Source organism: Zalophus californianus, chromosome 3 (genome assembly GCF_009762305.2).
Source record: "Zalophus californianus isolate mZalCal1 chromosome 3, mZalCal1.pri.v2, whole genome shotgun sequence".
NCBI classification, from domain to species: Eukaryota; Metazoa; Chordata; class Mammalia; order Carnivora; family Otariidae; genus Zalophus; species Zalophus californianus.
This window is the reverse complement of record NC_045597.1, coordinates 133,000-145,756: the sequence shown is the minus strand read 5'-3', so window position 1 is coordinate 145,756 and position 12,757 is coordinate 133,000. Positions and strand designations below refer to the sequence as shown.

The following is a 12,757-nucleotide window of genomic DNA, read 5'->3' as shown; positions in this document are numbered from 1 at the left end:
GAGGGGGCACGCCAAGCGCCCCGTCCGTCCTCTCCTCAGGTGGTGATCCGGCGGCTACCTCCCAGCCTCACCAAGGAGCAGCTGGAGGAGCAGCTGCACCCGCTGCCCGCGCACGACTACTTCGAGTTCTTCGCCGCCGACCTCAGGTGAGAAGCTGGGAGGCCTTGCGCTCGTGGGAGGTGGTTGTAGGCGGCGGAAGCTGTCTCCGTCTTTTTCCCGCACGGACCCAGAAATCGGCGCGCACCTTCCTCGGACGTGGTCGTTAAATTCCTCTAAAGAGACGTGAAATGTGCCTGTACTAGCGCCCCCACCCTCTGGGAAGACAGCCTCCGCAGGAAGAACCCGGATCCAGCCCTCAGGAGCCCTGTGCTCGCGCCCGCCGACCGCTTCTTGTCTCGGGCCCTTTCACGCCGTGGTGGGCGCGGAACACGTCCGCGTCTTCGCGTAGGGACGAGGAGAAAGCCGACCTTAGGTTAGACCTTCCACAGGGCACAGTTCGGCTACATTTTGTGATTTTCACTGCGTTTCTGCTGCACTCGATCATCACTGTTAGCCTTTCTGTCTTCAGTGTCGTGAGTGTGTGTTTGTGGGAGCCGTGTAAACCCTCCTTCTGAATAAATACTGTTTAAGTAAAAGCTCTCAGTCTGTTCAACGAAAAATACAGATTGGGTTTAAAAAATAGGTGAACTTCAAATGACTAAAGTTTAAGAAAACCGGTACAGTTAAAGGACAGGCCCTGGACTCAGTGATTCACGTTGGAATCCCAGTCCCACTTTTTAACTAGCGGCACCTTTTGCACTTACTGAATTTCTCGGAGCCTGTGTTCTCATCTGTGAAATGGGGCTGAAAGTGCCTGCCTATTAAGGAAGTTGGTAGTCTTGTAGAGGAGAAAGGCTTAGTTCTTCTGTGGTCCCCATACCATGTGCTACAATTAATATCCCTTAGAATACGTAAAGGTGTTCTCTAAGTCAGTGAAGATTCTTTTGTGCAATATGATGTTTTCATTTATGAATCATGACTAGATTTTATTGGGTCATGATGTGTGATAAGGAATGACCTTTGAATAACCTTGCCTTTGGTTTTCAACTTTGGAAGACGAGTATTATAACCCTGGTTCTGTGTAGTAGAGAGGCTGACCTTAAGTGTCTTTCCAAAGTTATTAAAAAGATCTTGGGTAATGTTTTGTTTATTTTGGGGTTTTTTTTGCTAAAGAATACCTAGATTGTTGTAATTAGCTGAGAGGTGTTCTTTGGCACATGGGGTTTCAGTTTGTTGTATCTAGAAAAGAAAAAAGGCAAGATTAAAGAAGTCTTGCATTTTTTACTAACCATTTTCACTGTTATCTCTTATTTCAGTCTTTACCCTCATCTTTATTCAAGAGCATACATTAATTTTAGAAATCCTGATGACATCCTTCTCTTTAGAGATCGTTTTGATGGCTATATCTTCATTGACAGTAAAGGTTGGATCATTGGCTTTTTAAATTCTTTATTTTAATTTCAAAGTATGTTAATTAAGTTTTGCTGGAATGTTTGTGAATTATAATTAAGTTCTCAGATACTAATCTAAAATAATTTCATACATTTCAGTTGTGTTACTGTGGTTGTGTGCTTATATTGAAAATTAAAATTATACATAAACCAAAGAATTCCATCAATTCTTTATATCAGTGACAACCTATTTGTATGTTATCGGAGTGAAATATTTCATATAAATGAGTTTTCTGATAATTGAACTTCCCTTTCTTATGTACCAAAACCAAATCACTTTACTTTTGTGCAATAGAAATTTTCTAAAATATATTATTCACTTATACCTATGTCTTTTTAAACAGTGTACTCTTTATATTTTGGCTCAGGTCATGATCTCAGCATCGGCTCCTTCTTCACTGATTGGGGAGTCTGCTTAAGATTCTCTCTCTCTCCCTCTGCCCTTTTTCCCTCACTAAAATAAGTACATAAATTTTTTTTTTAAGATTTTATTTGACAGAGAAAGAACACGAGCAGGGGAAGTGGCAGGCAGAGGGAGAGGGAGAAGCAGGCTCCCCACTGAGCAGAGAGCCCGATGCGGAGCTCGATCCCAGGACCCTGGGATCATGACCTGAGCTGAAGGCAGAGGCTTAACCGACTGAGCCACCCAGCACCCCTAAAATAAGTGAATACATCTTGAAAAAAATTTAAAAAATAAGAATGTTAAACAGAGTAGTCTTCATAATTATACCATTTCTGGACAATGTCATGGGGGAGGGGATTATAATAATGAACATAAGTTTCTGACTCTGTTGAACAGCATTGCCTGCTGAGACAGGGATATTTACCTCTACTCTAAATGGTTCCGATTCTCTGTACTTTCTGGATCTTGCCTTTGTCCTCCCTCCCGTCGGACTGTCAGCTGTTGTGTCCACTGCGGTCAAGCTGGTACAACTGTAAGAGCATATTCTCTGTATACCCCTCACCAACCAACCTCCTCCCACTCCACTCCACCCCACTCCACTGCTGATAAGTGTTTTCTTCTTTACTGAGAGCTAACAAAATATCCTTAAAGAGTGACTAGGCTGAGGCCAAGAGATTCTTTCCTGTGAGGAAAAGCAAATGTAATCTTGAACTATTTTTAACATTTTATTTTTTTGAGAGAGAGCACACATGCGTGAGGGGAGGAGCAGAAGGGGAGGGAGAGGGACAAGCAGACTCAGTGCTTGAGCGCAGAGGCCAGCGCCTCAATCCCGCGACCCTGAGATCATGACCTGAGCCCAAACCAGGAGTCAGGTGCTTCAGATGCTCAACTGACTGAGCCACCCAGGCGTCCCTCATCTTAGTCTTTTCTAAGCATACAGTTCAGTAGTATTGAGTACATTCACACTGTTGTGCACCCCATCTCCAGAACTCTTTTCATCTTACAAAACTAAAACTCTGGACTCTTTATTTTTTTTTAAAGGTTTTATTTATTTATTTGACAGAGAGAGACAGCGAGAGAGGGAACGCAGCAGGGGGAGCGGGAGAGGGAGAAGCAGGCTTCCCCGCGGAGCAGGTAGCCCGATGCGGGCCTCGATCCCAGGACCCTGGGATCATGACCTGAGCTGAAGGCAGACGCTTAACGACTGAGCCACCCAGGCGCCCCAACTCTGGACTCTTTAAATAACTCACCACTTCTCCCTGACCCCTAGCTCCTGGCAGTCACCTTTTTTTTGTTTCTATGAATTTACTAGTCTAGATACCTCATATAAGTGGAATCATACAGTATTTCCCTTTTTGTGACTGGCTTATTTCACATTGATGGTGTCCTCAATGTTCACCCATGCTGTAGCGTGTCTCAGAATTTCCTTTTTAAGATTGAGTAATATGCTACTGTGTGTATATACCACATTTTGTTTATCCATTTACAAAGATTGCTATTGTGAATAGTGCTGGTCTGAACATGGGTATACAAGTATCTCTTTGAGACACTGCTTTCAGTTTTTTTGGGTATAACCATAGCAGAATTGTTAGATCATGTAGTAATTATATTTTTAATGAGGAACTGCCATTCTGTTTTCCGTAGAGGCTACTTCATTTTGTATCCCCACCACCTGGGCTTGAGGCCTCCCAATTTCTCAACATCCTCCCAACACTTGTCGTTTTCTGTTTCTTTGATAGCAGACATCCTAATGGGTATGAGGTAGTATTTCACTGTGATTTTGACTTATATTTCCCTAACGCTTAGTGGTGTTAAGCATCTTTGTGTGCTTGTTGGTCATTTGTGTGTCTTCTTTGGAGGAATGCCCATGTTTAAATTGAGTTGTTTCTTGTTAAGTTGTATATATACACACACACACACACACACACACACACATATATATATATTATGGATCTTAACCCCTCATCAGATGTATGATTTTTTCCCACTCCATGGGTAGCCTTTATATTCTGTTGATTGTATTCTGTGACACTCAGGTGTTTTTAATGCGATGTGGTCCAGTTTTTCTGTTTTTATTTAAGTTGCCTGTACTTTTGGTGTCACATCTAAGAAATCATTGCCAAATCCAATGTCAAGTTTTTCCTCCATGTTATCTGCCAGAGTTTTATAGTTTTAGGTCTCATGTTTAGGTGTTTGATCCATTTTGAGTCAACTTTTGTCTGTGGTATCTGATTAATAAGAGTCTAGCTTCATTCTTTTTCATGTGGATATCCAGTATTTCCAGCAGTATTTTTTTTTTTTTTGAGGTTCTATTTGAGAGAGAGAGCATGAGCAATGTGAAGGGCAGAGGGAGAAGCAGATGCCCCACTGAGCAGGGAGCCTGATGCAGGGCTCGATCCCTGGATTCTGGGATCATGACCTGAGCTGAAGGTCGACACTTAAATAGTAAATAGTGAACGTTTCTCAGTATGTTCCTGCCCCCCACTCCCACCCCCCCCAACCCCGCACATAATGACCAAATCAGTTTCGACCAAATCAGTTTCTCGTGGCTTTTGTTCTAAACTTTTCTGTTTGAGGCCAACCATGTGCATGCCCTCTGAGGCCCCTCTTTTAGCCAAGTGTCTCTTCTAAGCATACTAATTCCCTTGAACTCATATAACAGATTAATCATTGAAACAGCCTTTTGAAATTAAAAAAAAAATGACTAAGGAACCTGTTTAAAGGTATTCCATGATAAACTTTTCAGTGGGGGAGGGAAGGGTTTATTGACATTTTAAGGTGTGCATCTTGATGAATTTTGAGTGCATTCAGTTATGTAGCCACTACTGCAACATGAGAAAGCATTTTCTTTAATAAGTGCTCATCCTTTGTTCATATCTGGAGTTTGATATGCTAAGTTTGCAGGTGCTTGAAAATAATAGTTTAAACGTTAATGTTGTTATGGTCAATCTTTAAGAAACCTAGATCATGGGGCACCTCAGTCGGTTAAGCATCTCACTCTTGATTTTGGTTCAGGTCATGATCTCAGGGTCATGGGATTGATCCCTGCTCAGGTTCTGCTGGATATGGAGCTTGCTTAAGACTCTCTGTCCCTCTCCCTCTGCCCCTGCTCCCGCAAAGAAAAAGAAAAAAAGCCAAATCATTATTTGCCAAAATGAATATAGTGGAATTTTAGAATGGTTTTTGCAATTTGTTTTCTGTTAAAGGCTTAGAATATCCTGCAGTGGTAGAGTTTGCCCCATTCCAGAAGATAGCCAAAAAGAAACTAAAGAAAAAAGATGCCAAAACTGGAAGCATTGAAGATGGTGAGTCCCTTTATAAAGGCTGGATTATGAAACTGCCAAATTAAATACACCGATCAAATATAATTCCTCTCCCATATATGGGGAGGAGCATGTTTTTCTTTTTTTCTATTTTAATTTACAGATCCAGAATATAAGAAGTTTTTGGAAACTTATTGTGTGGAGGAAGAGAAACCTAATGCCAATCCCGAAACTCTTCTGGGAGACATAGAGGCAAAGACAAGAGAACTTATTGGTCTGTTTGCTCATTTCTTCTCTTTATTTGATTGAGATATGTATTTGTTTCTTTTTTACGATTATTTAAAAATTCGCACTTGTGACAGGCTTAGCAGGGATATAGAGTGTTTTCCAGTTGTAACAAAAATATGGCAACCTAGGAAAATATTTCTGAGGGAGAGCACCAGAGCTTTTGGTTACAGTTATTTGTTCACAGTAGCTGATTTAATGTGTAGCTCAAAGGATTTTTTAATCACTAAATATTTATAAAGATGTGCTTAGCGTGCATGTGCTCATTTTTGGTCTGCACACGTTGAGTGGGTACCGACTCAGCCTAGTTGTGTGGTGTGAACATGAACGGGACACATGAGGCCTCTGCTGTCATGTATCTGTCCTGCTCGTGGGGAAGACTGTAGTAAACACCTGCAACAATAATCAGGCTTTAAGCCAGGGCTTGTCTATGTGATCAGTGCCACAGTATGATGAAACAGTCCTGGGAGGGCAAGGCCCTCTGAGAGCAGATGTGCTAAGACATGGAAGAAGAAGGGACTAGATAAGAGCTGGAAGCTGAGCTGTGGGCCTCTAGGAACAGGATGTATGCCTGTGTGGTTGGTACATGGTGGGCCCGGGGCAGAGTGGCTAGAGAGGCAGGTGGGTAAGAGGTTTGGAGTTTGTTCGAGAGACAGCTGGAGACTGCTGAGGGAGTGATGTGGCCTGATTAGTTTTCCTCATCACTCCATGCACATTGCTCCATACACGATGGATTGCTAGCTGGCAGAGTCTGCATATGCTCTGGCAGATTGGGTGTGGGAAGAAAGGAAACAGAAAGAATCCAGGCCTCCAGGAGTTTGACTCGAACAGATCAATGAGTGGAGGCACCATCACTGATATGGGGCAGACTGGGGAAGATTACTGGAAGTGAATTGAGATCCACTGTAGAGCATGTTAAATTTAAGAAGAGCTAAAAAAGGAAGCAAACTAGAAATTATTTGTAGGACTCGCCCCCCGCCCCTTCCCTCTTTGCTATAAATGCTCTTGTACAGGATACCCACAGAAAAGGACCAGGGTCTTCCACTTGCGGGCAGTTTTGAGATAGTCCTTGGTGGCCAGACACACACCATCCAGCTGTCTCCAGCCTCCTCCCACACCAGAGGGACATCCTCTCCCATCCCAGCCCCTTGCCCGGTACCTGGTGCACAGTAGGTGCATTGTAGCGTTTTACGGAATGAGTGTGATTCACAGTCTACTAGCCCAGGATGAGGCTGTGGAGCTTTGTTTCTGTGATCCAGTTTCTGCCCATCAAAGTTTGGATCTTAATCCGGCAATTCAAGGCAAGTTGTCTTTTTCTTTTCTTAGATTTTGGCCTTTAGTGGATTCTGTGATCTAGTCTGGGCAATGAGGGTTAAATGGAAATACTAATTCCCTCTAAAGTTGCAGGTTAGTGCAGTGGCGTAGCAGGGTCTGTAGAGCAGACAGACCTGGGCTCAGCTTCCACCCCTGAGACTTAGCATCCCTGTTTCCTCCCAGGTGGTTGTGACAGTGTCCAGGATGCAGCAGCTGTCTGTAAGTGGTAACAGGCTGTTGGTTAAATTTGTGTTACGTTACATGGCCATGTCCCTTCTATTTAACAAATGATACACTTTTATGGTTTGTAAAGCACTTTTTTTTTTTTTTAAGATTTTATTTATTTGACAGAGCAGAAGCAGAGGGAGAGAGAGGGAGAAGCAGACTCCCTGCTGAGCAAGGAGCCCGATGTGGGACTCGATCCCAGGACCCTGGGATCATGACCCGGGCCGAAGGCGGCCACTTAACCAACTGAGCCACCCAGGCATCCCTGTAAAGCACTTTCTAATACAGGGTCTCATTTACCTTTCACATTGATCCTTTGGGGTAACAAGGCAGGTATTTTGTTGGAGAAGAGAAAAGGTGGGTGGGGTCTTGTCAGTTCCTCCACCCACCCAGGGAGGTCTTGATCCTGCTCTTTGCTCACTAGTCCAAAACTCCCATGGTGCAGAGCAAGACTCCTCCCTAATTTGAGGCAACTGCGTGTTACAGAGGGCATCAGCTGTGCTCATCCTGAGCCAGAGTTCATGATTAACATAGAAGCCACCCAGGGAGGGAATGGGCTCTTCTTGGCCTCTGCACCTGTGAGGAAATGAGCACATTTGCCCAGCCCTAAATCGGGCTGAGCTTTCCCGGCAGAAGCCGTTTGACACATTATGTCGGGGTCTTTAGGAGTCCTTAATTCCAAGTTAAGAATCCCTGCCAGGGGCTCTCTTATAAAATTCCTGATCCTCAGAATTCAGGAAATGTCATGGCCAGTCTTCAGGTGCGTCCAGGGATTCTTCCTTCCCCCCATTTAATCTTAGGTCTTGAAAGAGCTGTGGAATAGATCCACACCATCTTCCACTTTTCCCCCTGCATCGTCAGCCACTGGCATGGGGAATACATATTTCTTAGAACCAGTCCCCCTGAGAGGCTGCCTTGAGGCCCGCCATATTTGGGCACCAAATTCCAAGTCAGATCAAACACGTCTGGGGCATGAAAGCTGAGGATCAAGTTTAAGTTTCCAGAGAGTTTAATTCCTGGGTGGTTAGTGCTGCTTAGATGAAGTGCCCTGTGGGGTCACTGTCTAAACTTTTACATGTGGTTATTCTGATTTGTGGAGTGTATATGATAAGAAATTACAAGAATCTACATTGTTTAACATCATTGTCTAGAGAGCAGAAAAGGAAGAAATTTCCAGAATATGTGTTGAATCAAAGTGAATCTGTAACCGTGTTATGTAATGTTTTAAAATATCTGCAAAAATGGGAAGATAATCATAACGTTCGGGAAGTCTAATGCGTTGTACTCACTTTTCTTTTTTGCTTTTATAGCATCTTTGTAATATGAAGACTTCCTTGAGAATCAGGAATTCGTTGCCTATTTGTAGAGTTGTCAGTGCCTCCAAATTACTTGACTTTGTAGTGATGGAATAGGAACTCCCCCAAATACAATGTATGCTCATCTAAATTTTGTGTATTTATTTATTTATAAGATTTTATTTTTAAGTAATCTCTACACCCAACATGGGGCTTGCATTTACAACCCAAGATCAAGAGTTGCATGCTCTTCCGACTGAGCCAGCCAAATTATTTAAGATTAAATTGGAAACAAGTATTTAAAATGAAGGAAAGAAATTTATTTTAGAGTTAAATACTACATTACAATTTTTGTGTTTTAGCTAGAAGAACCACACCTCTTTTGGAATATATTAGAAATAGAAAATTAGAGAAGCAGGTAGGTTTGCCCTTTTACCGGATGAGTACCCTTCCTGTCCCTGCCATGTCCACACAGATAATTTATACACATGCTTTTCCATGTCTCTAGAGAATTCGAGAAGAGAAGCGAGAAGAGCGAAGGAGGAGGGAGCTGGAGAAGAGGCGTTTACGGGAAGAAGAAAAGAGAAAGAAGAGAGAAGAGGAGAGGTGTAAGAGGAAAGAGGCAGACAGACAGAAGAGAGCTGCTGAGAGAGAAGTAAGGATTAAGGTAATTTTGAGGAGACAGTTCATTTCTTTTTTCCAAAGCTAGTTCTGCTACAGTCGTGCCTTTTAGGTACTTAGCTCTTCCAACTTGTAAGGACATTTTTAGTTAGCCTACTCTTTTGTTATTATGGTTCCGTTTCTCTGCAGTACAGCAGTGGTTCTCAAACTGTGTTCCCTGATCCCTGGGGGTTCCTTGGGCACACTGGGGGAGGGGGCCCAGCCTCCTGGGTGTGATGGCAGCACTTCACCCAGAGGAACCCCACACTACTTGTCACAGATTGGGCTTCTGCTTACATTTTCCTTTAGAGAAAAGACTCCCTGACTAAAACGTACACATTTGGAAACCATTGGCTCGGTGTATACCGGCCTTTCTAGATGAAGGCTCACTCCTGGAACTGGGTTTTACCATTTTTTTTTTTTTTTTTAACAGTAGCAGCAGTGGTTTCTAAATCTCTTGCCCAATTTCTCCTTTGATTGATGTGTTCATTTAGAAGGGCGGGTTAATGCACAGAAGGAGTTCTCCCCCATGTAAAATAGGGTGCTCCAGTGTGAGTCAGTCCTTCCTTGTTAGTATCTGCTCGGATGGCCTTATCAAACCTAGATTTCAACCTCATATGTATCTTCCCTCATTCCACAAAGGCTTTGAAGTGCTTTTAGAGATTAAGTGAAATTGTATCATAAGAAGAAAGAAAAAAAAAGATCAGGATTTGGAGGAAGATAGAGTAGAAAGGGAGAGGATGGGGAAGAGGTCAGAGTCTCCATAATTGAGCCATAGATTAGTTTTTTATATATTTTTTAATTTAAATTGAATTAATTAACATAGAGTAAATTATTAGTTTCAGAGGTAGAGTTCAGTGATTCATCAGTCTACGTTAACACCCAGTGCTCATTGCATCACGGGCCCTCCTTCATGTCCATCCCCGAGCCACCCCATCCCCCCACCCCCCTGGCCTCCAGCAATCGTCAGTTTGTTTCCTGTGGTTAAGAGTCTCTTATGGTTTGTCTCCCTCTCTGATTTCGTCTTATTTTATTTTTCCCTCCCTTCCCCTATGATCCTCTGTTTTGTTTCTTAAATTCCACATATCAGTGAGATCATACAATAATTGCCTTTCTCTGATTGACTTATTTCGCTTAGCATAATACCCTCTAGTTCCATCCACGCTGTTGCAGGTGGCAAGATTGCGTTCTTTTTGATGGCTGTGTAATATTCTGTTGTGTATACATACCACATCTTTATCGATCATAGGTTAGTTTCTGATATGCTTGATCAGAAACATAGTTTCATTATCCATGAGGAGAAAACATTGCATTTCTTCAAGGGAGGCAAAGCTTTTTCTAGGCCTTTGCTTCTAAATCAGTTTCTCCTTATAGGTGGTCACATGGGACTCACTAGCTGGAGGGAACAATTTATTAACAAAATTCCTATGAAAACACAGTACTATGTGTATCCATCAGGCCTGGCTGGGTTTGCCCAGTAACAGATAGCCTCACACCTCACCAGTTAACATAACTGGAGTCTTTTGTTGATATTCCATGGCCATTGTATGCTGCTCACCATTGCCATCCAGAGACCTATTGATAGAGGCTCCACCTTGGCATTTGCTTCCACATTCCTTGTAATGGGGAGGGGAATGTGTGATACAGAAGATTGCATGCTGGTTCTTAAACCACATGGAAGAGACACAGCTCTTCTGCCCACATTGCATTGGCCAGAGCAAGCCACATGGTGGCACCTAATCTCAGATGGGGGTCATATTCAAGGAGTGCCAGGAAGAGAACCAGAAATGTCTCTCTTTAAGTTTAAAGACATTGTCGAAAACCTTATCTTGATAAAAGGTATGGGGCAGGTCACATTCCTTGAGCACATTTGCTGTGAAGACAAATCTAGATGTTCAAGATGAGTAGGGAACTGATTGTCCCACAGAAAGTATCTTGTAATCTGATGATGAGATTGAGGAACCCAACCAAGACTATCAAAGATGGTCCGTCCCCTATCAGCAAGGACATGGCAAAACCAGGGTATTCTTCGGGGAAATAACTGAGGGCATGTTTTCCGTGGACGTGGTTTAGTGAACACACAACTGTCCCAAGAAAATTGTAGCAGATTGACTTCCTGTAACAAAGCTGACATCTCCAATGGCATAAATTAACAGCCCTCGAAAGATAACTGATAATGAAACCTTAATATTGTAGGGAAACCTTAAACATGAATTGTGGTAGAAATTCAGCTGTCATCGCCGGGCTCAGAGTAGGTGTTTGCATTTAATGCAAATTTTATGGTCACAGATGGAAATATTGCCTAATCTTCTCATTGACCTTTCTAAACACATAATAGCTAACTAACTTACTGCTTAATCTTTACATTCTCAAAAGCACTTTTTTCAGTAGCTTGAGAGTTTTTCAGGAATAATGTTTGAAACTTATAGCTTACAATTTCAGTTATAATTTTAAGTAAGACTTAAAGTATTTGGAGTGTAGCATTTCACTTTTACATTTTAAATTCTGAAATTCGAGTCCAAAATAAACCAAAGAAATAAAAACAAAATTAAGTCAGTAAAAATAAACGTATGCTCTTTCATATAGAAAAGAAGAAGTCAAAACATGAAGAGAAAGGGTATTCTTTTTTTTTTTTTTTTTTTTTTAAGATTTTATTTGAGAGAGAGAATGGGAGACAGCATGAGAAGCAGTCTCCCTGCTGAGCAGGGAACCCAATGCGGAACTCTATCCCGGGACTCCAGGATCATGACCTGAGCCAAAGGCAGTCACTTAACCAACTGAGCCACCCAGGCGCCCCGAGAAAGGGTATTCTTATCCAAGTCTGGTAACACAGGATCTTGGTTGCAGAGTAGATCCCAGTGACATGAGTAATCGGCAGCCTGTGCCTTTACGAGTGTCTCGTGTCCTGACCTGAGGACACACACCCCAGCCCAAGGTTTGCCCTAAGTGAGCATTTGGCCTCATTTTAGGGATGTCTGATTTACAAGTCATTTGGAGGGGTGCCTGGGCGGCTCAGTTGCTAAGCGTCTGCCTTCGGCTCAGGTCATGGTCCTGGGGTCCTGGGATCGAGCCCCACATCGAGCTCCCTGCTCTGGGGGAAGCCTGCTTCTCCCTCTCCCGCTCCCCCTGCTTGTGTTCCCTCTCTCGCTGTGTCTCTGTCAAATAAATAAAATCTTTTAAAAAAAAAACAAGAATCATTTGGAGAAATAAAAATTTTTTTAAAGAGTTTTTTTGTTTTGTCTTTTTTTAAGATTTTATCCATTTATTTGACAGAGATAGCGAGAGCAGAAACACAGCAGGGGGAGTGGGCGAGGGAGAAGCAGGCTTCCCGCTGAGCAGGGAGCCCGATGCGGGTCTCAATCCCAGGACGCCGGGATCACGACCTGAGCCGAAGGCAGACACCCAACGACTAAGCCACCCAGGTGCCCCAAATTAAAATTTTTTTAACCTGAAAAAATCAGTGAAGAAATGCTAAAAGAGTTGTGTTAATATCATAAAAATACAGATGCAGAGAGAGATCCTCATGGCTATTTTTTTTTTTTTTAAGATTTTATTTGTTTATTTGACAGAGACATGGCGAGAGAGGGAACACCAGCAGGGGGAGTGGGAGAAGGGAAGCAGGCTTCCCGCTGAGCAGGGAGCCCGATGCGGGGCTCGATCCCAGGACCCCGGGATCATGACCTGCCTGAGCCAAAGGCAGACTCTTAATGACTGAGCCACCCGGGTGCCCCCTCATGGCTATTTTTAACAATAAAAACTATGATATAAGAGCAACCCAGCTGTTTTTATTTTCCTCTGAGGACTCTAAAACTAGGTAATGAG

The 12,757-nt window shown here is 42.9% G+C and overlaps 1 protein-coding gene across 19 annotated transcripts in view; it reads left to right on the top strand.

Moving 5' to 3' along the window:
- The window catches only part of UPF3A (UPF3A regulator of nonsense mediated mRNA decay), a 32,815-nt gene that overhangs the window by 1,430 nt on the left and 18,628 nt on the right, over positions 1-12,757 (top strand). For 9 of the 19 annotated variants that reach the window (XR_004819939.1, XM_027588264.2, XM_027588267.2 and 6 more), the window contains exons 2-9: positions 40-146; positions 303-472; positions 1,356-1,462; positions 5,100-5,198; positions 5,320-5,430; positions 6,939-6,974; positions 8,638-8,693; positions 8,784-8,942. Coding sequence is in view for 17 of the 19 variants with exons in the window: in XM_027588264.2 (XP_027444065.2) it covers positions 40-146; positions 303-472; positions 1,356-1,462; positions 5,100-5,198; positions 5,320-5,430; positions 6,939-6,974; positions 8,638-8,693; positions 8,784-8,942 (845 nt within the window). In the remaining 2 variants the exon portion in view is untranslated. Of the gene's footprint in view, positions 1-39; positions 147-302; positions 473-1,355; positions 1,463-2,241; positions 2,426-5,099; positions 5,199-5,319; positions 5,431-6,938; positions 6,975-8,290; positions 8,412-8,637; positions 8,694-8,783; positions 8,943-12,757 lie in introns of those variants that run through there. The other 10 variants (XM_027588272.2, XM_027588274.2, XM_035726532.1 and 7 more) reach the window with 7 other exon arrangements.